At 41.9% G+C, this 23264-nt stretch overlaps 1 protein-coding gene across 1 annotated transcript in view; it reads right to left on the bottom strand.

The window, feature by feature from the left end:
- Window positions 1–466: 466 nt before the first annotated feature.
- SCML4 (Scm polycomb group protein like 4) overlaps window positions 467–23264 on the bottom strand; it is a 46199-nt gene continuing 23401 nt past the window's right edge. The window contains exons 5-7 of the mRNA XM_027895714.1: window positions 15120–15386; window positions 6282–6427; window positions 467–1144 (exon numbers count right to left, since the gene is read on the bottom strand). Coding sequence (XP_027751515.1) covers window positions 1019–1144; window positions 6282–6427; window positions 15120–15386 — 539 coding nt within the window. The 3' untranslated portion in view covers window positions 467–1018. The remainder of the gene's footprint in view (window positions 1145–6281; window positions 6428–15119; window positions 15387–23264) is intronic.

Below are 23264 nucleotides of genomic sequence, written 5' to 3' on the forward strand. Positions count from 1 at the left end.
TTTTCACGGTGCAAACAAAAACCCAGAAACGCTGCCCAGAAATTTTTTCTTAGAGTGCCACAAACTGTGTGCCAGACTGGAACGGCTCAGGGAAGGGAGCTGACAGCTGTGCACGCCAGACACCGTGGGAGCCATCCACTCCCTCTTTGGTGTAACGGGAAACATCCTGTCAGAAACACTCTCCGCATTTGGGCTTTTCTTGAATTAATTATCTCTAAATCGTAACGCGCTTATCCTGCTGGGAGCCTGTGATTCCTTGGCGGTACTTACGGATGTGCTCGATTGGAGAGTCATAGTGGTCAAAGCTCATCAGTCAGACCGGCATCATAGCTCCAGCGCCAAGTCTGCTAGGGCTGCTCCCTCTAGCGGGAAAAAGTACCTTAGCTGGGAAAAAAACCTTTCCCCCGCTGTTTTCTTTCTTTCTTAATTTTTTTAAACTTCCTTCTCGCTCTTTTTTTCCCTTTTTTCTTTCTTTCTTTTTATTTTTTTAATTTTTAAAATTTTTTTTAAGTGAATAATTCAAGTTTTCCAGATAGTGCAAGACAGTTCCCATCAGACAATAGGTGACAAAATGCTGCACTTTTTCAGTCCTCGAGCACGGACAGTGTAGCTGGTGCCCAGCCGATGCAGGTCAGCGGTTACTTCTCTGAGGTGGAACTGTGGCAAGTGAGGAACATTTCATTTGTCTTTTGGCAGTCCTCAGCATATGCTGTAACTGTGTTTGGTTTTGATTTTCCACTTCTGATTACAAAAATAGGACTTACTATAATCATAATAATATTGATGATACAAAATAATTATTGTAATTATATAATTTTTGGCATATTATTAACACAAAGCAGCACAAAACATTCCATTGGATTAAAAAAAGGTGACAATGCACAAATGTTAAAAAAGACCAAGTCTTTGTTAAAAAAGAGGGAAAAGCAATCTGCAAATGAATGCATTTCTGTAAGGCAATATGTTACCTTTAGTTTTCCATCTAGATTTAGCTCAGATTCTGTTGTTCAAGAAATTGTTAGAACTTGGTTTGCTTGAGTTTATCAATGTGGTAACACAGTTTCAGCGCAGGTCCCAGTTTCAGCCCCAGGTATTTCATGATCATGTCGCTTTTCAGAAGTAACAAGGCATTGCCATCAATCTCCTGGTTTCAAAAGAGAGAAAGAGAATCAAAATGTGTTAACCCCCTTTCCCCCACTGCATCCTGACACATTAAACAAGGTGAATTAGAAATAACATACCTTTTAGGGCTGGCTGAAATGCCATGCATTTTGAAATTTCATTAAAAAAATTGAAATCTGAAGTATGATATAAGGAGGCTGTAAAGGAGAGTTTAACTAAATACTACTTTTTATTCTCCAAGGAACTTAAAGATTTGTTTAGGTTTTCAATTATTTTGCTGTTAAAAGGAGGATTTTTCTTTTAAAATCAGGGTCGGTCTAAGCCCAGTTCTTAGAGAAAGGAATGAGTGATGGAGAGAGAGGGATGTGGCCACATAAACTGCTGATAACACACCTCTGGATCTCAGTTCCAGCTTTATCCCTTGCTATATGCATGTTTCACATATCTCCAGTACACTTACGTACAGTGAGGCATGTATATACATGTACCTACCATATATATGGCATATACATATATATATGGTGTATATATATATATATATATGCCATATATTTATATACACCATTCCATATATATTTTTTTTCTTAAATTGAAAACAGCAGTAACTCTCTTATTTCATTGCATTTATTAATAAAATTTGAAAAATTTTAATTTAACCCTGATGTAAATGGATGAAACTGCCACCAAGTTCAGTTGTTTATCCCAGATCTACTGGCTTGACAACCTTGTGAAATTACAAAGCACTGTACTGAGCAAAAGGTAGCCAGAGCGCACAGAGAAACACCTTCTTTCACACTATGAACTGTAGAACACAGAAGCTTTCAGCTATACTGTCCTTACTTGGACTCAGAGCTTGTCTGTTTTTATTTGACTATATTAATGGATCTTCTAAAAAGTACTTGCCCTCCCCACAGTCTCCAGCACACTTACATACTTGGACCATCAGAGCTAAAACAACGTAAGTGCTATGTATGCATGCATACATATGCATGTACACACACTCTAATGCTATATATTGTATTCTATGATTTTGATGGTCAGATCTTTCCACTGTGATCCATTGTCTACTTATCAAGCAATACTATGGATCCTAATTTGCCCTGATCATTATTATTCCATTCAGTAGGTGATTTAGCTGATGAGCAGTTAAGGTCACTTTCTGATTAACTCAATCAATTAATGGTCTTCATTTTGCAACCCCCAGTCTATCCATAATAGCAATTCTCTTCACCTTCCCCCTCTCCTTCTCATTATCTTAAGGAAACTAAGGTAAAGTAAGAATAAGTGTTATGTATAATTACTATTTGCATAAGAAATAGAAAAAGATCTCCTCTAACTGTGGTGCTATAGGGTAAAAAAACTGTTAAGGTTTAGGTGCAGAGGCAGCTGTTTCTAGATGTTGAGTTCAGCATTTTATTATTTCCATTATTATTACTGTGTAGGGGTCAAAATTAAACTGCATGACAATAGCATGCCCGAGGGAGCATTCATATCCAATTAAATATCCCATATTAGCCATGTCTCTGTGCAGATTCTTGGCTTGACTTCTTTACAGTATTACTGTGTCAGCCCTTTTAAAAATAATTTTAAAAAGAGGAATTTGATAGCATGGTCCCCACATCTGCAATAGCCCCACCAGAAGATCTTGAGCCAGGTTAGGAGCTGGTAAAATACAGTGTCGTCAGTGCAATTAGCTTGTTTTGCATGCATTGAGATCGGGAACACTGCAAGTCAGAATATTGCAGGAGGTCATTATCATGTTCCTGCAAGACGATGGACACAGAAAACATATGAGCTGTGAAATCGTGATAGCTTGGATATGAACATACAGTTTCCTCCTGCATGAATGAGTATTACTGTGTTTGTGCTGGCCTCTTGCAGCACTTGTTCTGAGGATATTGTTCAAAAATCAGAGTAGCCCCTAAACAAACTCTGTGCCATGCAAACAAGAATTGCAGCCAGTGGTGGGTGTCCCCAGATTGAGGGACACTTCTTCCTCTTTTAGTAAGATGAAAGTACCCATCTTCATGGATGTTTAAGCACTTATATCTAAGTAAAATCAAAGATTTCAGGCTCTATATCATGCTTGGGATATGGATATAGATATAGACACATCTCTCCCTTCTTTGGTATTCCACAGTGTCATGAACAGACACCAGCCCTGGTAAGGCCACCACCTGCAACAGCAATGCAGCAAGTGGCAGCTCAGTGGTCAGTGCTCAGACACTTGAGATCAAAGTCTAGATAAAGACATATGCTCATAAATCTAGTGTCTAGCACTGTCAGAGATAGGTAGCTATTTGAATGTGTTAAACTCGAAGCTTTTTGTCCTCTTCCTGTATGCATTTGCCAATCACTGGCCATAATTAAACTGTCAGACCGTAACATTCCTTCAACCCCTTCCAGCTTGAGTTTTCTACCTGATAATTCCCAGTGAAACTCTTTCCCATTTCCCTTCCCCCAATCTTTCTACCAACTCTTTTCTGCTGACAGAGCACTGCATGGGGCAGGCACAATGCTGCTACAAGGTCCCTGGCCTGGCCGATGGTTCCTTTCCATGAGACCAAAAGCTCTGTCATCAACGAGCTTGGCTCTCCTTGGTACACAGATGTGGTGAGGAAGCAGGGAACAGCGGAGGGGAGCTAGCAGGGCATTTCTCAGTCCTTGGTAGACACTTGCAGGAGCTACCTGTGACAGAGCTCCTTGTGTGTCTGGCAAGTAGAAAAGCTTCTGCTCCTGGTGGAAAGAGCAGAGGCAGAGCCAGGTCCTCCTGCAGCACTTGTTGAGGCAGTGAAGGGTGAGGGCTGCATGTGGCAAAAGCTGACTCCAAAGACTGAGGTCAAAAACCAAATGGCCTAATAGAGCAGTGGGAAAGCACACTGCCTGCATACACCCTCCAGCCTTTTCTTCCTGCTGGTCTCACCAGCCTCCCCCTCCCAGCGTCATAACTCAGATGAGTTGATTGCCAATGCAACTATTTCAGGCAATAGCTGGTCCTTGTCAATGACAGTAAGTGCTTCTAAGAAAATTATGCACCCTCTTCTCATAAAGATTGAACATACAGGAAGATATGGCTGAGGTTAATGGACTAATCACTTGTCTCTCACCCCTGGGGTCTTTGTGCTAATCCAGATGAGGTTTGAAGGCTGAAAAATTGCAGGGACATATATAACTCAAAGGTGTAATTGAATTGAGTTGTGTGGCAATCATACCCAGGTTCTCACACCTTTGGCATACTTTACAAGGAAACCAATGATAAGTAGAGCCTATGGGTGCTGGGCGTGCAGCAAAGGATGACAGGGACAGTCTTTAGTGGTAATTTTGCTTGATCTCTTCAGTCACAGAGCAGCTGCAGCATCATGGCATGCTCCAGTGCAGCTGGCCCATGACTGCCTGTAGTGTGCCACTGCCCTGCTGCTACATAAAAGCATGTTGTGCCATACTTTACTACAAGTGGAAACTAGAAAAAACCCCGTGCTTTTGTGCTCTTTGTATTTACAAGACAAACTATAAATGTTTGGTATTTTTTTCCTTTGGGATGTACATGTGTGTTTTGCACTGTGTCAATTCTTGCTGCCTTGTATGAAGATTTTCTATTGAAAAAAGAAGCACAACCCCTTCTGGTATTCTCAGAAACTCATTCTAAAGCAAGTTACTTCAAATCTGAAAGTGGCTTGTTTATCTGCTTGGTTGCCCACATGACCAAAATAGGCCATGTTTCATTATCAACTTATATGGCAGATCTGACTTCTCTGCAGAAAGCCAGAAAAGTAGGCCAGCACCTGACCTGTACTTGCAGATTTGGCCCTAGCACCACTGTGCCTGCTGTTGCTCTCGTGCCACAGGCCTATCTACAGAATGGCAGATGACCTTATTACCTTCCTAGGGTAAGCAGACACTAAGGCCTCTGTTCATCTTCGTTTTCATCTGCTCCTCAGTCGCCTCCTCTCCTCAGTACCTGGAAACCCTGCATCCAGAGTGTAGCTGGAAGTCCACAATTTGTCTCCCTCAGCTGTTGTCTGCAGCCCCACTTTCCTACCTATTGCTGCTGGCATACGGGCAAGGAGTGAGACCTAGTCACCAAACCCTCTCGTTCGTTTTGCAGCACCTGGGGTGCTGTTCAGGGCTCAGGGCTGGTGAGCAACTCTCATGTAGACTCAGGTCCGGGCACTTACATCCAAAGTTATGACTTCCAGCTGAACACAAACAAGTCACTTTTACAATAAAATCCATTTCTCATAGCCAGACTGAACTGATCAAAGAGAGATGGAGAAGGCCAAAGATCCTAATAGAGACACCGGTACCAACTTCATATGCAGCAGCAGAACAAGAAATTCCAGATCAGACAAGTTTATAGTCTTCCCCTTTACTAATTATGGATAATGTAATTTCAATCACTGGGGATTGCATCACAAAAGCAACTATCATATCCTCCAGTGAGTCAGCAGGTCTGTTAAATTTGGTTATGTAGTTACATAATACTGAGGGGAAAAAGATTAAAAGCTTGGCTGTTTTAGGTTTCTCCTGCTAAGTATCTGGAGACACATAAAAAATGGTTTTCAGAGAAGAATCATAGATATCCTGTGAAAAAAATTGTCATTGAGATGAGGGGTTTTTTTGTGCCAATCTGACAATGAAAAATAAGCATCAGATCCTCAGTGCTTTCTTTCTTTGTAGGCTTGGCATAGAAACAATTTATGCTGGAGTAGTTGGGAACAAATAGTGAACATTTTCTAAGGACACTGTTAGGGATAAATGAATAGAGTAGCATAGCATAGCATAGAATAGGACTGTTTCAGTTGGAAGGCACCTACAGTGATCATCTAGTCCAATTGCCTGAGCAATTCAGGGCTGACCACATTACAGCATGTTATTAAGGGCACTTTCCAAAAGCCTCTTTAACACTGACAGGCTTGGGGCACTGGCCACCTCTCCATGAAGCCCATTTCAGTGTTTGCCTACCTTCTCAAGGGATAAGTGAATTTTCCTCAGCACAAGCCCCCCCGAGAGCGACCCTTGCAGGGCCCTGTGTTCAACCTGACCGAGCACAAACACTGCCTATAGCAGCCAAAGGCAGCTGAGAGTACATGTGAGACATGCACTGGCTATCTCTTGGGACTCAAATTACCCAGAATCGATAAGGGCAGAATTCTACATACGTGTTTTCTGAAGAGCTCCACGTGAGGACCTAAAGCATGAGGGTCTGCATCCTTCACAAACCAAACCACATCATCCACCGTCCAGGTCAAAGGATTCTTGCTTGATGGTCGAGCTGCATCTTCTTGTTCTGGTGAAGGACTCGAGGCTATTGGTACAAAAAAGCCCACAGCAGCGGATTACAATGGCACAAAGCAGTTTCCTTGGTTTGTGAGTATGCAGGGGTGTGGCAGCCCCACTGCAGCATCGAATGTTGGAGCTGAGTGTGCAAATATCAGCTTGAGGTGGTGGGGTAGGGAGAAAAGGGGACATGGAGTGGTTTCTGATCTGACTGCTTATTGGAAGACACAATCCCAGCTGGCGAATTGCGTTAAAAAACATGAAACCCTCAAGTTCCTACCAGGGAAGGAAAAATGTGCCAGCTGTCAGGCTCTTAAACTGAGCTGCCCCTGCTGTCTGATTTTCAAGCAGGAGGGATCTTGGCTCGAGAAGACACTACCCTCCCACCAGGAGAGAAAGTTCTTTAACACTAAACAAAGGAGTTTGCCACTGAATGCAAAGGCTAGAGGATTAAATCAGGATTTAGCAAATAGGGGGTTTTTGCCTTTCCATTCCGATATCCAGACTTAGAGCTTGAAGGAACGTTTCTAGTCCACATCCTCCTAATCTTAGTGTCTCACAAAGCTGATGGTCTCCAGTGAATGCTGATTTGGAAAGTTACTAAAACATGTGAAGATGAACATTGCATATGTGACTTTTTAATGGTATAAGCCCTGGATGATTTAAGGTCACTTTAGCTTGCTGTAGCTTTAAATCAAGTGAATAAAGGCACATTGGAATGAAAGTGCATTTATGTTTTTATTCCTAGTCACTGCAGAATTATAAATCTCAACCTCCACCTCAATATAATTTGTACCCCCACTTATGCTGCTTCACTATGACAAGAACTATACTATACTAGGTTACAGGAAAGCTCTTTCTGTTTATATCCACACCATGCAAACTTTGCCTTAACAGGCAGCAGCACACAGATGTATAGAATATTACTTGCCCACATCCGCCCATCTCTGTCTGTCAAGGCCCAGTTTTTAATGAGAGAAGTGCAAATGGTAAGCAAGAAAACACTACAGAAGATTAGAAATGAAACAGAAGAGTGCATGTACAGGGAGACTGCAGATACCTAAACTGGAGCCTGGAGAAGCCCCCAGGTAGACAAGAGGCAATCAGAACTGCTAAGGAGAGAAGGGATGAGCTCTCTAGAGAAATACTGAGCTTATAGAGACAGACTAGATGTATAAGAATCCCCATGTGTGACTCAAAACACCATCCTAATGCATGTGAGCAAATGTACTGGGCTGGGTTTGTGGCTTATGTAGGTTGTCATTTCACTGACTTCAGTCAGTGAAATTGCTGCTGAGTTACATTAGCTGAGACTTTGCCCATACATGCCCAACAATGGTTTTATGTGCATATTGGCCGTTTTTTCTTGCCACCATGCTCATCTCACAGTATAATGTAATGAGGTATATTTTGCAGTAACTCGGGATGAACTCCAGAAAGCAGTAGTGCCACGAATTTGCAAATCTGGTTGATGGGCTTCATAATGGGATGGAATGTAAATATCATGATAATTGCACTCTCATTTGCTAAGTCACTGTTCTGGATATAAAGGACAAGGAATAGCCGCAGGTCTTTTTAATTAGACAGCGAGGACTGGTGTTCATATGGACTCAGGCGACCCTGGGCTCTGCTCACAAAATAAATGCAATACACAATGGTACAGGCGCCATCTGGAGCTTTTGGCACGAAACAATGAAGACAAAGAATGTAAAATGAACAGGGCAATCTTAGCCAACCCCTGGATCATCAGTAACATTGAGGAACTTTGTCAGGGACAAGCAGGAGAACTGAAACTTGTGTTGGAGATAGAGGGGAGAGTATTTCTCCCCTTCATAACCTGTCAGTCATTTGGGTGCCAGCTGATGTGTGAAGGTATTGGGCACTACAGCATCTCAAACTAAAGGTCAGGGAGAAAAACAGGTTTTTGCAAACTAGGCAGAAAATAGAGGTTTGGTTGTGCGCAAACTGTTGCAGGAGTTTCTATGCTACTGCTATAACATGATCAGGGGAGATGTTGTGCCACTACTGAGTATCCCATATTTCCCCTTTAATTTATATAAATGTAAAGAAAACCCAGAGGGATTAGCCTGGGATTCACACTGGGCACAGAAAGAGCAGCCTGGAGCTCAGTGACTCTTGCCAGCAACCTGGTCCTTCCAGAAATACAATATCAGGAAAGGGCAAAGGGGAGCAGAAAGACCCGAGTGCAGCTGGGAGCCTTCACAGGTATTGGAAGTATCTGTAATGAAAGGAAGGGGGATGAGAACAGAAGGTTGAAATGACAGGAGGAATCTATTCATTCCTTCACAATCTAGCAATCAATAGCATAAATCCGATTTCTTAAAGACAAATACATAAATGACCTTTCTAAAGAGACTACATGGCTAGGACTCTTCCAGGCCTTAGCACGTGAAGATAACCCTTTCAAATCCCTATCTGAGGTATAACATAAAAATAATAAAACAAGAATTATGTGTTGATATTAATTCTTCAAATATTTTTTTTACTTTATTTACCTACCTAGTATCAAGTCCTGGGTTCTCTGCTGCTTTCTCATGAATTCAGATGTGTTATTTTATTTGTGTGAAAGGGGCTGCCTTTAAATATTATTAATAAAACTGGGATACCACCAGTTTGTGGCCAAATATCAGTTTGTAGCTGGTGAGTTTGGAAACAATCTGGTTTTCCACATATTTTAGAATTTATTTTGCTGCTTAATTTATCTGGCTTTTTAAAGTTTTAGTTTGCCCATTTGAGTGTAATTTCTCTATTTACAAAAGAAAATAGATCATTTCATGTCTACACAAAGGCACGGGGTTTGTTTCAATACCACCACTTTGCTAAAAGATCGTATTTAGCACGAAAGTGTTTGATGGCAGCGGGGCAAGTACTATACATTTTTTCTTATCTGAAGGTGTTCACACTTAACCTAAGAATTAGATAAATGAGGAAGTCTCATGTCCCCAGGGTATCCTATGCCATCCTGTCATCAGAATTAATCAAGATGATAATGAATACTCAGATTACAAAGAGATGGGAGTGCTTGCGACCAATAATTATTTTTAGAGATCATAATCTAGGTCAAATCCAATTTCCTGTTTTTGACAGGTGGCAAAAATTTGTCAAATTAATGGAATGGGATATGGAAATTTAGGTAATCAGAGGGAAGCACTTTCCCTCTTTCCTCAAGGGATATTGGGGAAGAACAGTGAAGAGGCTCCTTTGCAGGGGAAGGTCTCTGGGCATCCCAGCTGGGACCATCTCCTGCACAGAAACAGCTGGAATTACCACATCAGCGGCCAAAGCCAAGTGAAGCTGAGAGAAAGACGTGGCCTGGCTTGGTCTGTGTTTTCACTCCACACAGGTTTTTTTCTGCCACTCACCTCAGGACCTTCCTGAGAAGGAGAATGGAGAGAGAGCCAACAGCCAAATGGCTGCAGGGGTGTGACAAGGAAATAAAATGCTAAGATGGAGTTAAACCTGCAAAAGAAGGAAAGACAAATAACAGACTCCCTAAATATGTTCTTGGCAAACAAACAGAGCCCAGAGGGAGTACAGTCATTGATAGATAAGAGTGGAAAGGGAGTGACAGATGAACTTTAATATTGCTGCAGGCCTAAATGATTTCTTTGCCTCAAGGGAAGGGGGTGGGAATGAAATTTTAAAAGGTTCTCTCTGATTGCACTGGAGCAGATAATAAGGAGCAGCAGATCTACTAAAACTAAGCAGAAGTAGCATACCCTCAAAGGCGCAGAGAAATGGGAGTTATTTTAAAAACAAACCACCTCAGACTATAAAAAATGACAGACAGAAGGCTTTGTAGAAGACACTTTTCTAAAAATCTAAGGCCCGTCAAGCAGGAGGAGAGGCATCAGAGAAGCAGGAATCTGGGAGAACACAATTACAGGATATTTATGAGCATTGGGGGGGTTGATGATCCATGGTCAGCAGAGAGCTCTGCAAAGAAGATTGGGTTTAACACGTTCGTTTGCACTGGCCGGCATTTGCAGGACACGTCAAGCACCACCTGGCTGGTGTCCTCAGCCTTGCAGTGCATCAGAGAAGAGTGCCTGTCCCACCAGGGTAGCAGCTGCTCCCGCTTACAGCATGGCACACACCTTGTGGGGATGCAGCATTGCAGGTGCTCCTCTTCCTGCTGCAGACACAGCCCAGCATTCAGCTGCATGAGATGTGGTCATGGGCGTTAAATATTTAATTGGGCTTTTCTTGCTTTGCCTCTCTTTTGTAGGGGAAAAAAAAAAAAAGGCAGCTCACTGAAAGCACCTAAACTTTCAGACTGTATATGAGCTCAAAAATTAGCAGGCAAGCTCTATTTGCTGAAGAAGTGGTACCCAGCAGTGAAACTCACAATGCTATCAGCAGCTCCTTTGCCTTGGGGAGGTACTGGATCTAGCTCCCACAGGGTGCTTGCAGCATTATTCTGGAAAAACAGAGATTTCTAACCCTGTGCCCCCAAATGTTTTCAGGAAATACATGCATTAACAAGCAGAATTGCCTCTTTAACAAAGAGCCTCAGGTGATAATAATTAACTGCTAATATTGGATAATAAAATCTACATAAAAATAACAAGCTACAGGGCAAGGTTAAGGTTATTATATTGTGGTTGAACACACATTCTTCATACTTGGGATAAAGGCTTTGTCTGTTATGTAAGCAGGCTTGGAAAGGTTTATGATGTCCTTGACTATTCCTTCCCTGATTTAAAAGCTTCAGTTTGGCAAATGATGACAGGAAACTGCATGTTTATCTGTTAACAGCCCCAACTGGCTCTCTGAAATGAGATTTTTTTTATTATTTTTTTTTTTCTGAATTTTTTAGCATAATCAAGGAGAATTAGGCATCAAGCTTCCAATCACATTAATGAGAGCTTTGAGGTTTAATCTCATCCATTCCGCTTGAAAGACATGTTCTGCTATGCACTGAGATGTGTTTTATGATTATGGTTTTTTCCATTATATTTGCCCACCATGATAAATAAGGCAAGATATTTTTCATAACTATCCATAAATAAATAGGATTGGTTTGAGGTTTCAGAGATAAATTCTTCCTCTTTTTAATGAGTCCTGCCCATCCCTGCCTTGTAAGTATACAGACTGAAGAGGATAAGAACAGAGACTGGCATGCACCACTTACTCATCTTTGCTTACTTATGATTCAGCAACATATAAATTATGCCTAGAAAGAAGAAAAACACATGCACAGATTCCAAAGACCTTTGCAAGAGAGACTTTGTGAAGATAGTAATCAAACTCCGTAGCTGCACTAAGGCAGTTGCAGAAAGATGTGTGTTTTAAAAGTCTGGGATTGCCAGTAGAAGAGGAAGCAACATGGGTGAAAATATGATAGCTGTGAAGAAATACAGTGTCTAATTTTGAGAGGGACTGGGTAATGCTCTGTAGGACTCTGGTGAAAATTGCAGCGTTACAGAGCTGACACTATGGCAAATGGAGTAAGAGGTGAAACCAAGCTGTGACTGGAAACTTAACAGTGTCTTAATGCTGGAAGTGATACCATAATGAGCACCCTGACTTCATGGATGTCACTGTGTTGCCCATTACAGCCACAGAAAGGTACCTGATGTGTCTGAGAGAAAGCGGCTCTCCTCTGTGTCAGAGGACCTAGCTTCTGCCATGGACTACAGGAGACTCTGCTGGAGTCTCCAGAAAGCAGCTGAATGGATCAGAGGAAATGTGATGGATGGTGGTGGCACAAATATGCACTGGCTGTTTGTGCTGCCATACACCAGTAGAGCACAGGGGATTGCTATTCCCTCTGTTAGAGACCTTGACAGGAAGCCCATCTCTGTATGGGTAGATCCTAATGTACAATTGGTGATACCAGGACTAATAAATTGTTAAAAATTAAAAAAAAAAAAAGTATCAATGAATCCATAACTATTTAAATTATGTACAACGTATACCTTTTAATTTTAGGAAGCCTTTACTGTTGAGCTGGCCAAATGACCCAGAGATTCCAAGGGATCCAGGCTATGCAAGTGTCAAATGCTCATTACATAAAAAAATACTAAGGTGTTTTGGGATAAGTCCTATTAACCCCAAGTATTATGTATAACAGCTTCAAGTCAGTTGTAACTGCTTTAGAGATACTTACATGTCATGAATGCCTGGTTCAAACACAATCTCTTCCTCTTTGCTCCTTAAAGTGCTTTAGTAAGTTTTAAGCTAGAGAAATACAGGAACCTGCCGAGCCTGTTTAATGACAACTCTATGACTTTTTTGTTGGTTCAGTTCTGGAAAAAAGATGTGCCATATTTCAGCCCTTCATTTTGTAGACTGTGGGTTTTGTGGAAGTCACAAAAAGAGAGAGTGAGCTGTCTCCTGAAGCTTTGCTTTCTGCTCAGGATCATGCGGAACTTTCACAGGATCATGCGGAACTTTCACAGGATGTTGGCTGAGACGGAGAAACAGTGACATTCAGAATCAGAAAAAAGAAGGGAAAGTAATGCAACTGAACTAGCTTAAGAAGCTCTGATTTTCGGCTTCAGTCCCTTGAACACAGTTTCCATCCCCTGATACTAAGAGTTTTTCTGCACACAACACATTCTAAAGCACGGAAATTTTTTGTATGCTGAAATACACAAAGTATTCAATAAGCCACTGAGTGATTCAGGGAAGAAAAATCTATGAAGGGTTACTAAAAATGAATCCACCACCTCTGGTTCAGGAAGTCCTTGAGCCGCAAATTTCTGAAGGCAGAGAGGGTAGTGGGTAGTGCACCACCTTTGCATTTATCCCTTTCCTTGGGGTGCGCTGCTGTTTCATGGTGGAGACAGGATGTGTGGCTAGACAGACCTTTGCTCTGAACTGCCCTGGCTCTTCATATGTACTATAAAGAGATAATGAGTGATATCAAGCAGAATGATAAAGATTTTTAAAGCAAGTAAGTAACAACATTGTTCAGTCTTGGCTTCTCACAGCTATAAAGCTTGACCAAAGAGTCTCAGTTCTGCTAGGAGGCTCTAAGGAAGCAGTAGGAGGCACATTAAGCCTCTTGTCCTTCCAGGACCTGATTATGCCAACCTGAGAGGCACTGAACAAGATCTGAAAGACAGTGGCTTTTCATTTCCTTTTCTTTGTAACTGAGGCCACCTTGTCCTAGTGACAATGTTTTACCAGTTGTTTGCAATAGTGCATTTCTATACTATCCCCTTTGCTTTAAGTTGACTCTGTAAGTAAAGGAAAAAATAATTATGAGAACCAAACACTTATCAGAGGTCTCTATAATAGACTAATGAAGGGGTAAACCAGAGAAACAAGTATGTGAAAATAATAGCAAAGTGAACAGTGTTTTTTTTTTGGTATTGAACATTTAAGAAGACAAACTTAGATAAACAAATGAATACAAGGATAAGTACTTATAATACACATTTTGGAAGAAAAATGTTCTAAAATATTAAATAGCAAAAGTTCAGGAACAAGAAATATTATAAGTATTGGGGAGGTGAAGGGTACTGAAAGAATTAAGCAAAGATTAAGAAAAGGATACTGAAAAGAGGCTCTGGAATAGCTTCCAAACAAGAATATGCAGAATCACTTGAAGTTTCCAGGGGGAATGCAAGGGCAAAAAGACAATGCAGTGATCTGACGGTAGACAAAGGGACTAGGGGAACCAGTAAGGCTTCTGCAAATATATAAAGATATAAAAAAAACCCCACTAGATTGATGGTAGACTCCATTAATAAATGAGGAAGGGAAATAAATTAATGACTTAAAAATGGCTGAGACATTCAACTCCTTTGTTAGATCTACCTTCAAAATGAAAAATGCATAAATGAAGTTTGAATAATTAGTAAGGGTGAAGACACTGTTGGAATCGCTACTAATAAAGACCTGTTAATTGAGAACTTGGAAAATGCAAACAAGGGAAGCTCAGTGAATTAGCTCACCCATTTGATGAACTTGGAGAATTTCTAGAGAAAAAAAAATCATGGTTAATAGGAACTATAGCTGATGGGCAGAGCAACTAACCCAGTAAATTTAAATCCTGACAGGGTAACTGTAAATGTAAAAATACAAAGAAAGGAAAAAAGAAGGGTCGTTGAATGCAGTAGTTCCCATGGCATCCCTTGAATTTGCAGATAAACTTCTTATGACTTCGCTCCCTGAAGAACAAAAGAGCCTTGAGCAGTGAGCTGGATTATTTTAAAAAATGTACGTTTTGCTGAGGAGTCTTTTTCAAGAAAAATTTGGCTTGGTTTGTGATTAAAGGGGCAGGATAGGCCACAGAGTTAGGAAGCAAAGCCTTTTGCTAAAGTGCTTTAAGGTAGGGACTAATATTTGGGTTTGTTCTGCATCATGTCTTGTACACAGCTGGTGTCATACAAATAACCTGCCAGTAGGCAGTATCAATCAATTAGGAGGAATGCTTTATATATTAATATTCATGTCTCTATGTCTCTAAGTTGATAATAACAGTTGTGATTGCCACACAATTATACATAATACATATCTTTACATAATAACAGCTTTAGAAAACATTCACCTTTTTACTTAATGATGAACAGATTGATATTGTGTTTACCTAGGTTATTATTTCTCCTTCTAAGTGGAAGCATGAGTGGTCTGGATGGATTCTATCACAGAACTACCTCACTAATTTCCTTGGGAATTTGGGAACGAGTTGAGACTCCAGCACAGCACCAATATAGCACATTACTAAATGGAAGATGTTTTATTACCACTTTTATGTCCTTCAAGATAGGCCCCATTCCTTGTTGGGCTGGAGGTCTGATGCCGCAAGCCAGTAGATGAGGACCCCCCTGAAGACATTTGAGCAGGATGGTAGCTACAGGAGGAAGAGGAAGCTCCAGCAGGATGTCCATCTGCAGGACTCTGACGCACAGTGTACATGGAGCCTGTGCAACCACAGGCAGCATTGGCAGGATCCAGGCTGTACTGCTTCCCACTGGCAGGATCAACCAGGTAGTCCTCAGGTATAACTGTTTCTACTCAGGAAGTCCGGACACAAAAGAAACATCAATAAAAGAAAAACAATTTTAATTCAGCCCGTGGTTTTTTTTTTTTTTTTTTTCAAAATTCCCGTGTTTGGGGTCAAAAAATTTCCAACTTTCTGTACAGACACCTGGCTCCAAGAGGGATCCTTGCTAAGAATTAAGAAATAATGAAGGGAAGCACAACCAGTCAGAGGTCAGTAGAGTCACAACAGGGAAACTATGGCTTAATGTGAGTCATCTATATCAGTTTACAACATATTCTCTGTAAAGTCCTGGGCCACTGACTGGCAGGTCCTATTTGCCTCATGGTGCTCCTTGAATACCACTGAGACTGGAGGTTGAAAGGAAGGAGGCAGAGGAGGACAGTGGGATAAATTTGTTGGGTTCATGCCTGGCAGCCAGTAGGAGAGAGTAATAAACTAGAGAAGGTAATAAACCAGACCATTCTGGTTGCAGTTACAAAAATGAATCAGAAGTATCCTCAGCTGCAGACATCCATCAGACCTGGTATCCTGCAAGGATATAGGCTTGATGACTGAAGAGCATAGCCAAGTTTTATCACAGAAATATATATGTAAGGGAGTCACTTGGAGCTGATTTGGGTTCAGGCAAGCACGCTGACATCACAGATGATTGCAAACCATTGCTGTAGTTCCTCTCCTCTGCATTGTACTTTTCACTCTGTGTAGGAGCTAAATACCGTGCTTTTCAGATTTCTCATAGTAAACCGAATTCTGCACTTCAAGACCTATTTTAGAGTATTATATTCTTCTATGGGATTTGCAGTCTAATGGAGAGGCATGAGGCAGGTCTACCCCAAGGTTTTGTGGTATACAGACTTCTTTTTGCCAGTTCCCCTCAAACCTAGGTCCAGGTCAGCCACTTCCAGGTTCATGTCATTGTCCTCCTCTGGCCAGCCCCAGTCTCCTCCCAACAGGTGTCGATATTCAAGCTCCTTCCTATTTGCCTTTCTTTTTGTCTTCACAAAAGATTATCCAAGGTCTTCTTCCTCCTCGTTCCCACTGCTGTTCTCCCTGCAAAACCAGCCCTCCTCTCACCCAGCCCCACATTTATGACCACTTTTATTTTATTGGGATACCAGCAGAGCCCCTGGAAACCTCTCTAAGATCCCAGCCTTCGCAGAACACTACTGGCAACCTGCCCTTCAGAGATTCCCACTCCCACTGGGTGTTAACACCTGGCAGGCAGGGAGCCCCTAGATTAGGGAAGTGCCTTCCATTGCCCCATGATGTTTCTCTGAGATGTTGAAAAAGCCACTTTCCTCATCATGCATACGCTCCCTCCAGAGACATCTAAGCAGGGTGAAATTACCCCCATGGTGTCGCACATCATCTTCCCTGCCTGAGCAACACCCTCCTCCTGACAGAGCCTTATTGAATAACAAGAATTTATGCTGTAATTCCTTCCATAAGACAGAAACTACATTGCTAATATATGTTGAGGCTGTATATAGCAGAGTTTTCCTTTTAATTTACATTTTTACTCTTTTCCTTAAAAAAGAAAACCCAAAACCTACTTGGCAGCTGTGTACAGTAGCTGATGTTAAACAAACATGATTTAGTTCGACAACTTAAATACTCAAGAGTTGTGCCATGCCAGCATCCTGGCTTATGTGTTAAGCCACAGAACAGATTTTTGCTACATGATTGTCTGACTTTTTATTTTCTTGCTTCTGTCTTTCAAAACTTTGTCCCATTTTGGGCCAAGACTGGACTCACCATAAGGCAAACATCAGATTTGAGGGAAAGCTGTAAATGTAAAGTTTCCTCACTTTTGGACACTTGCCTTTGCAACTGCAAGCAACTTTCCTTTAGCAAGGCTTTTTTCCCTTAGATTATTTGGATTCTTGGAGCATGCTTTCAGGTCTCCTGCTGCTTCCTGCCAGGGGGTTCTGAGCTTGATTCTCACACAAATACAGATAGGGCGTAATTCAATTGAATTCAATGGAGTTCAGCTAACATAACACATAAGAGAAATGGGAATCAAACACCCTGAACCTTTCTCCCTAACCTCCAACAGATGCCAAAATTATATGGTGATTGAGCTAAATACCTTGCTTTTCAGACTCCTCCCAATAAACCAATGAAAATCCAATCAAGCCACCTCATTCACAGGAATTTAATTACTGTGTAGAACACTTGCAATAAAAGCCTCTTACACATAAAGAAGATGGCTCTTTCTGCAGCATCCTGCCTGCACTGCATGGAATAATTATGCCTCTTGTGAATCATTACCTCTTTATTCCAGGAAAAGAATGCTCTTTTAATATGATTACAATATGAAGAAGACATAGACTATCGAAACAACAAACAGCACATTAAAAGAGCCCTGCTAAATAAACAGCACACAGCTTTTATTACTAGGGATGTAAATTACTCCAAAATTCGTGAGCAGACACCAGGGATTTTTTGACTGGTGTTGGGCTCTCTCAGTAGTCTGTATGAAATGAGATGTGTGCAGATTAAATCTTCCTGTGGAAGGACACCAATGAGTTATGTGCAAGAGAGTTGTGTGCAGGACTGTGATGAGGAGCCAGCTGCTGTCTGTTCCATTCCTAACCTTGCCTTAAGACTCTTTTCTTGATCTAGATTGATTTATTCCACATCTCTGCTTTGAGCTCCAAAATCTTAGTCATGATGCCTATTGCCACAGATGCATTACTGTATGAAACATTCCCCAGTGGAAGGTGCTCTGGAAACCTGAAAAGTCATATGAATGCCTTCATTGGACCATTACGGTTGGGATGAGTGAGAAACCGGATGGATGATCAGGCTTAGTGGGTGGCAGGTGACAGACTGCCTGGAGGCCAGTACAAAGCATGGTACCACAGGGATCTAACCTGGCATCCTGATTTGGTCTCTGCAGTGTCAGACAGACATGGACAAATCAGTGAGTTCAGAGGAGGGTCATCAAGAGGCCTGGGGCCTGAAGCACTTGCACTGCTCAGGAGAGGTGGGGGAACAGGGCTTATTCAGCCTGTGGAGAGGCATTTTGTGGTGTGAACCTAGCAGCAGCCCCACAGAACCCACAGGGAGGTTGCGAAGAAGATTGAGCCAGGCTGTTCACTGTGCTGCATGACAGATGAACAAGAGACAACAAGCAAAATGTTGAAATGAAAGCTTCAGACTTCGTATAAGGAGAAACATTTTACCCGTGAGTACAGTGGGGTGGTGGCAGAGATTACCCCAAGAGAGACTCTGCAGACTCCGGCACTGGAGCTTTTCCAGACCCGACTGGACAAAGCCCTGAGCAACCTGGTGGGATCCTATATCCCATAGCTGACTCTTCTTTGGGCAAGGGGTTTTGCCTGAGACCTCCTGGGGTCTCTTCCCACATGAATTGCCCTCTGATCCTATAACTGATGTCTTCTCCACTCCAAGAAGCAGCCACAGAGGAGGGGAGAACCATCATAAGGGCTAATGTTAAGGGTCTAGGGTGTCCTTACTGTGGCACGGAAGGCAGCAGGAGGGATGAGCTCCGCTGTCCAAAAACTGAAAAAAAAAAAATGGGTAAGCTCTGTGATTGTATTTCTCCTGCTCCTTGTTAGTTTGTACCACAGAGAAGCTGCATGAGTTGGGGTTCCACTGATGATATATATGCACGAAAATATCTGCCTTTTGTAAGCTCCCAGAAGGCTTTGTAAAGTGTAAGGTTTTCACAACTTCTAATCCCACTTTGGCCAATTAGGAAAAAACATGTTTTCTAAGACAATAGAAGCAAATATGACTCCCTATTGGGGTTTAAAATACAACAGTTTCATAAATCTGTAGCTTAGCCCTTTTGTATTCTGTCACACTCCATATTTTATTTTCTAGGTAGTCAGTGTCACATACTGTTGAGAAATTAGTACACAATACTTTAAAGCAGGATTTATGAGAAAACTGCTTTGAGTTTTTACTATAGGCACAGTGGTCTCCATTAGAACTGTTCATCACTCTGAGATGCTCGAGTCATTTTGGCATAGTTTGCCTTTCCCTGAGTGGTGTGCAGATCACTGGATTGAAAAGCCCAAGGTCGTTACATCCAGCCCACCTTAAAATGCAACAACAGAGAAGAGAGAAAAGCCACAATTACTTTTCCAATTTAAAAATGCACATTTCTTTAGCCGAGTTTCTTTAAAATAACAGCCTGTATTGTTTCTAGCCAGATTCCTGAAGATTAGGCAGCTGAGAGTTAAAACAACCTGAGAACCTGCAGCTATCATCCCATCTCTACTGCAGCCTTCTGGAGTGACTTTGGTCAGGTTCTCTCTCATCTCTGGACCCCAGTTCTCCATGAGGATAAAGAAAAACACTTGTTTTGTCTCTCACTTCTGGAACATGTTAAGTTCTTTGCCTCAGTCCTATCCCTTTGTCACTATGGAGTACCACATGGATACATATTGCAGCTTCTGGGAATAGCAGATCTAATCTCTTACTTTTTATTCTACATCTTACAAAAAGCCCAAATGTATCCTGCTAAAATTTATCCTATAGTCAAAAGCTGGTTTTACATTCCAGGGACACTCTCTTCTGCCTTCTCCAAGGCCAAACATGCCTTGTGCCACTCTCCTCACCTGCTGCTGCTCCCTCACCACTTTTGTGTTATATTTCTCTTTTTGATTTTATATTTTGATTGTGTTATATTTCTCTTCCTTTACCTCCCTCAGGCTCCCTTCCCTTATCCCCCTGCCCAGTTTCTCCCTCTATTCTTCCCCTACCATCTCTTTCTGCTGCGTCTTCCATCGTATTTCTACCATCTCTTCCTCTAACACTGCTTTCCAACGCCTGCAGCATCACCCTCTTCCCATTTTGGCAGCTATTTCCTATCTCTCCTTCCTCCCATACCGCTGACTTGCATAGCCATTTCTTCCCTAGGCTGTTCCCCTTCCATCCATTTCACACTTGTATTGATCCAGCTTTCCCTTTTCTAATACTCCTTATGCCTTTCTCTGGGTTTGTACCCAGATTGCTGCTTGAACAGCAGAGTCCAAGATCAGTGCAATGAACTGGGACCGGAGACCCTTTTCCCAGTTAACAGGCCATGTCCTGCACAGCCATGGAGTGGCTGCATCTGGGTGAAGGCTGCATGAGGCACTGCTGGAAACCCCCATCCCTACCTATGAGCATGCTGGGCAGTGATTCCCAAACCAGAGAGGTCTTCTTTCACACACTGGTAGCTTCCTGGGATATCTGCCCTTCCTTCTAGGACAATACTTTAATATCATTTCATAACCTTTTATTTCACCATCTGCAATGCTCAATCATTTGTATTTGCTTTAATTAAATTCCCCATTAATTTCTTTTCCTCACAGTCAATATAGATTTATTTCTGCCTTTCTTTTCTCTGCCCGCACTCTTCCTTTTTTGTGTCGTCTCCTATTCCTCATATCATTTAGTGATGGGCTCTGCCCTCTGACCCTTCCCTGTACCTTTTAAAGTGCTACCATATATTGCCTATAATGGGTTGACCAGATGTGAACTCCATATTTTAAGCGGCATGATATCATAGCTTCCTCAGACCTCTCCTTTCTCCCAGCCAGGGCCAGCCTTTTTTCATCTCCCAGTCATTTTGAGAGGAGCCAGTCTCAGTGTCAAAATCCTATTGAGAGACTCCTTCTTTCTGTGGCTTTATCTTTGCCTGTATTTTATAGTTCCTGAGTTTGGCTCCAGCTTCCTGCACACGGATGGCAGTTGTCCTGTCTGGGAGGTGTGAGGGTTGAGGGGAGCTGGAGGGGACAGTTTTAAGCAGTAGCTTAGAAACCCTGCATCTCAGCCTTGATGAAAGTAAAAATAGAAGTGGGGAAACACAAAAAGCAAGTGCTGAAATGCGGAAGGAAATTCTTCAGATGAGTTTAACCATCAGTTCAATCTAGCGTAAGCCAGAAAGGGAGAGAGCAGAAAGATGTAAACACTATTTAAGATTGTGAAAGATATGCCTTGGCTCTGAACTGCTATCTTTTGTTTTAACATCAAGTCTTATAAGATTATAAAAAAACTTTTTCTGTGCCTTCCAACTAACCTCACACATTTCTGTCCAGTCAGGAACAGAACGTGGACCTTATCTTCCCTGTAGCCTGAGCCTGCATGTATCTGTCTAAAGATAAGTCTCCTATGACGGATTAAGACTTTCCAGCTCTGCCTGCTGTGATTTACTCTGGGATTACAGCACCAGCCCATTCCTTTTAGCTCCATTGCCTGTCCAGACATGCAGCACAGTGAAAATATGATGTCACCCCATAGCAGGCACTTCCATACCGTGTCAACACCTCTCTCTGGTGCGTGCGTCTGCACTCTATACATCTGGGCAAGGACCAGACCTTTTCCACACCAACTCGAGGCTGCCACAGTTTGGCTGGACAAGGAAAACATTACAGGGAGTGACATCTGGTTTGTGGCAGCAGAGCTGAGCTGCTCGCTGCTTGGCAAGGCAGTGTGGCATGGAGACACATCCCCAAGGAGTCACAGCATCCCTGAGGCTGCTGCAGAGAGGCAGTGAGAGAGCAGCCAGCCCAGGGCATCCGCCAACAGCGGTTCAGGACTGTCACGCCTGTGGTTTTCAGTCTACAGGATAACTTTTGGATGGGTTATAGAAACACACAGTTGCATCCACAGGGGAGAAAAAGGGGGGTTACTAGTCAGTCAGAACAGAAAAATGTAAATATGCCTCATTCACTTGTGAATGCAGATATTATGAACACTGAAACCATGGCCACACTGTGGAGATAAAATCTGCAATGAATTCTCCAGGGTTTAGTCTGGGGCTTTACTGCACCATGTATCATCTAGCTGCGTCCTAGCTGCTAAAACATATTTTGCAGTAACTGAAATGCTGAATCCCCCAAGGACAAGCTGCCAGTCAGTTAACATCAAGAATCTAAATTTTTTAGAGAATTTTCCAAAATCCAGTGTTGTCCTGATTACAAGGTCTTCAGCATAGGCAATTTTTTTTTTTATTATTATTATTAAAACCATTTCCCTTGAGTGTTTGCAGCCCAGACAGCAGCCACATTGTGTTTAATGCAGTAGAACCACAGAATGAAACCAGCTGGGAACAGATCAACATGGTTTTATTGTCCAAAATGAATAAAAAGGTAGAGTAAATTCACAAGCTAGCTGCTGACAAATATATTAGATTTAATAATAAAAGGTACTCGTGTGCATAAATAACCCATTGAGCAATCTTTTCCATTTTTAGAGTGCTTGGGATGATTGAGTGAATGTACTGTATTGTGATGGAGAGGTTTTAGTCCTATGATATAGCATAGGCTAATTGTTTAGGTACACCCACAAGCTAAGGCAATGACACTGGGATCCAGCCTTTAGAAAAAGTCTTCCTTTGGTCTCTTCCACCTGATTCAGACCTGCTCCTCCTTTCTCTTCCTCTCTCCCTTGCCTTTATGTTATACCAAGGTGTACACCATGGAAAGAAGATTTATCGGGGTTGTATAGTTCTGTGTCTTAGCACAGCAGTGGTTCTGCAATGGCAGAGGGAGATGGGAGAGGCTGCAATCGATTTTTTCAGTTTCCAGCTTCTAGCAGTAACTAGAGGGGCTTTTCTATCGAGGTAGTTTATAATGTACTCTATATTCTTATAAATCAGCATTGTTAGAAGTCAGAAAAAGCTGTATATAGAATCGACTAGATGAAAATTACTGTGTTATTTGAAAATTTCAAGGCATTATATACTGGGATTCTCTGCAGATTAAGTACTTAGTGCATTTTTGTTCTGCTATCACCATGATGAATGTCCCTAAATTATATTGCTTAGTACTGGCTTAAAATATTTAACAGCAATTTTTTATTGTTTGAAAAACAAATAATTTGAGACATAAGAAGCGAGATGTCTACAGCAAAGTGCAGTAACTGC

Source organism: Empidonax traillii, unplaced genomic scaffold (assembly GCF_003031625.1).
Source record: "Empidonax traillii isolate 1590-97213 ecotype Southwest subspecies unplaced genomic scaffold, ASM303162v1 scaffold16:size2589160, whole genome shotgun sequence".
In the NCBI taxonomy this organism is placed as follows: domain Eukaryota; kingdom Metazoa; phylum Chordata; class Aves; order Passeriformes; family Tyrannidae; genus Empidonax; species Empidonax traillii.